We start from the raw sequence: 2500 nt of genomic DNA on the forward strand, positions 1-2500 counted from the left end.
GTGTGGTGTGAATGCTGTGAACGCTGTAAAGAGCTGTAATTGTGTGAATGGTGTGTGTGTGTGTGTGTGTGTGTGTGTGTGTGTGTGTGTGTGTGACTGATTGCAAGCTGCAGAGAGAGAAAACAGAAATTAAACTCCTCACGTTCTACAGCTCCTCACTTCTACTGCTGCTGCTGCTGACGGCAAACCTGTAGGAGTTTAATTGACTTAAATTAAATTTCAAGAGAGATGGAGAGGCTTCATATCTCAAATTTATATCTCCCCCCTCCTTGTCAGAGCCCTTGCACCTCTTCTCTCCCACTGTAAAGCACTTTGCTCAGACAGCAAGGACTATTGCATATATGTACATGCAACATGATGAGGACGTAGACATTATTATTATTATTGCGTACAGTACATGCAACATTATGAGGACGTGCGTAAATAGATGAACAAATGTAAATTGTAAATTGAAACATGATAATAAAACAGCTTGTTTTTCTCCATCTTTCTCCCTTTCCCCCAAAGAATATTCATCCCTTCATTCCCTCTTCTAATCCCACTCTCTCTTCCTCCCTCTGCCCACTTACCCTCCTCCTTTCCTACCTCACCCTCTCCCTCCTCTACTGCCCCCTGCAGGTGCAGAGGTGGTGGGCACGCGGGGCTCAGTGCTGGTCATGGCGCTGGCTGCAGTGGGCGGCTTCTCCCTGTTGGTCATCCTCACCCTCTTCCTGCTCATCACTGGACGGTACGGGGGCCTGTGGGGATTGGACGTGACACCCAGTGCAGCTGCAATGCTGCTTATAGGGGGTGGATTTCAGGACCACGGACAGGGGCAGTGCCATGTAGAGGCAGCGGGTTTCAGCACCACGGACAGGGTCAATGCTGCTTAGATGCAGCGAGTTTCAGCACCACGGACAGGGTCAATGCTGCTTAGAGGTGGCGGGTTTCAGCACCATGGACAGGGGCAGTGCCACGTAGAGGTGGCGGGTTTCAGCACCACAGACAGGGGCAGTGCTGCTTAGAGGCAGCGGGTTTCAGACCCCGGACAGGGACAGCTGCAGTACAGCTTAGCCAAATCCGGTAATGTTTGACCAACTAGGTGGGGCTTGGGATTGGTCAATTACATTGTTTTTGGAATGTCCTCACAGTAAGACACGTGAAGCAGCGCTGTGCAGTGTTTTGAGCAGAACTTTTGTCGGACACCCCGTCTCTAATTTCTTTCTGTCGCCTGCGTTGCTCTGCTATTTAGAACCGTGTTTTACGGATTCAATGTGGACAGAGAGCATTCAATGCAACACAGTCGCTCGCTTGGACGCAGTGATGATTCCCTGTCATGCTTCTGCTGAATGCGTTGACGGAGATATTTCTCATTCAGTTACATGGGGTAACGTCATCCTTTGCTGACGTATGGTGTTTGCGTGTATGGTGTTTGCGTTACATTGCTTTGCTCCCGTCGCTTTTGTAAAAAAGTTGAAAATGTACACCAATACAGGTGCCAGCCAATAACATTGTGCTTATGCAAATAAGACGGCTCTTAACATCAACAAAGATGGCACAGGAGTTCAGTAAATGAGCATTGGCTTTTTTATACTTGGGTTTTGTAAAAGTGAGTGTGTATATTTACATACCAAACACAGCCAAAGCCATGGGCTTCGACAGGCCATTTTGAGGGGGCTTCAGCCCTGAATATTTAATTTTATAATTTAGCCGTGGCCTACTAGTTAGCGGTTCGGACTTGTAACCGGAGGGTTGCCGGTTCGAACCCCAACCAGTAGGCCACGGCTGAAGTGCCCTTGAGCAAGGCACCTCTCCCCTCACTGCTCCCCTGGCGCTGCTGTTGTTGCAGGCAGCTCACTGCACCGTGTGCATTAGTGTGTGCTTCACCTCACTGTGTGTTCACTGTGTGCTGAGTGTGTTTCACTAATTCACAGATTGGGATAAATGCAGAGACCAAATTTCCCTCACGGGATCAAAAGACTATGTATACTATACTATACTTATTTTGTGTAATTTTACTCAATTTTAAGTCATTTTAAAAGTGGCTGTTTGTGTGTTTTCTAGTGACTGTGAGTCTCCTCTTGTGTCTTGTGTTGAGCAGCTGTCAGTGGTGGATCAAATCAAAGATGAAGTCAAACGAGCCGAGGAGGACACATTACCATAATGGACATGGTAGAGAAAACTACCCAGAACACACACACACCCACACACACACACATACACATATTAACACACACACACACACACACACACACACACACACTCACACACTCACACACACACACACACTCACACACACACACACACACATACACATGTTAATGTGTATGTTATTGTTAGTGCATGTTATTAATACACACACACACACACACATACACTATATACTGTTAAAAGCCTAGTCCCAGTTAGATGGCCCTGTTTACTAGCCTGGTGTGGCTACAGGTTTGGACACATGAAGGCAGACCTCAATTAGAAGCTTGGGTTGTTTTTAATGGACGTTTTCTGGTTGTATTATACCTCT

At 47.0% G+C, this 2500-nt stretch overlaps 1 protein-coding gene across 2 annotated transcripts in view; it reads left to right on the top strand.

The window, feature by feature from the left end:
• Positions 1-2500, top strand: part of epha6 (eph receptor A6) — a 37311-nt gene that overhangs the window by 28695 nt on the left and 6116 nt on the right. For both annotated transcript variants that reach the window (XM_042080530.1, XM_042080531.1), the window contains exons 11-12: positions 619-727; positions 2081-2151. In XM_042080530.1, the coding sequence (XP_041936464.1) occupies positions 619-727; positions 2081-2151 (180 nt within the window). The remainder of the gene's footprint in view (positions 1-618; positions 728-2080; positions 2152-2500) is intronic.

The sequence above is a fragment of the Alosa sapidissima genome, chromosome 23 (genome assembly GCF_018492685.1).
Source record: "Alosa sapidissima isolate fAloSap1 chromosome 23, fAloSap1.pri, whole genome shotgun sequence".
Taxonomy (NCBI): domain Eukaryota; kingdom Metazoa; phylum Chordata; class Actinopteri; order Clupeiformes; family Clupeidae; genus Alosa; species Alosa sapidissima.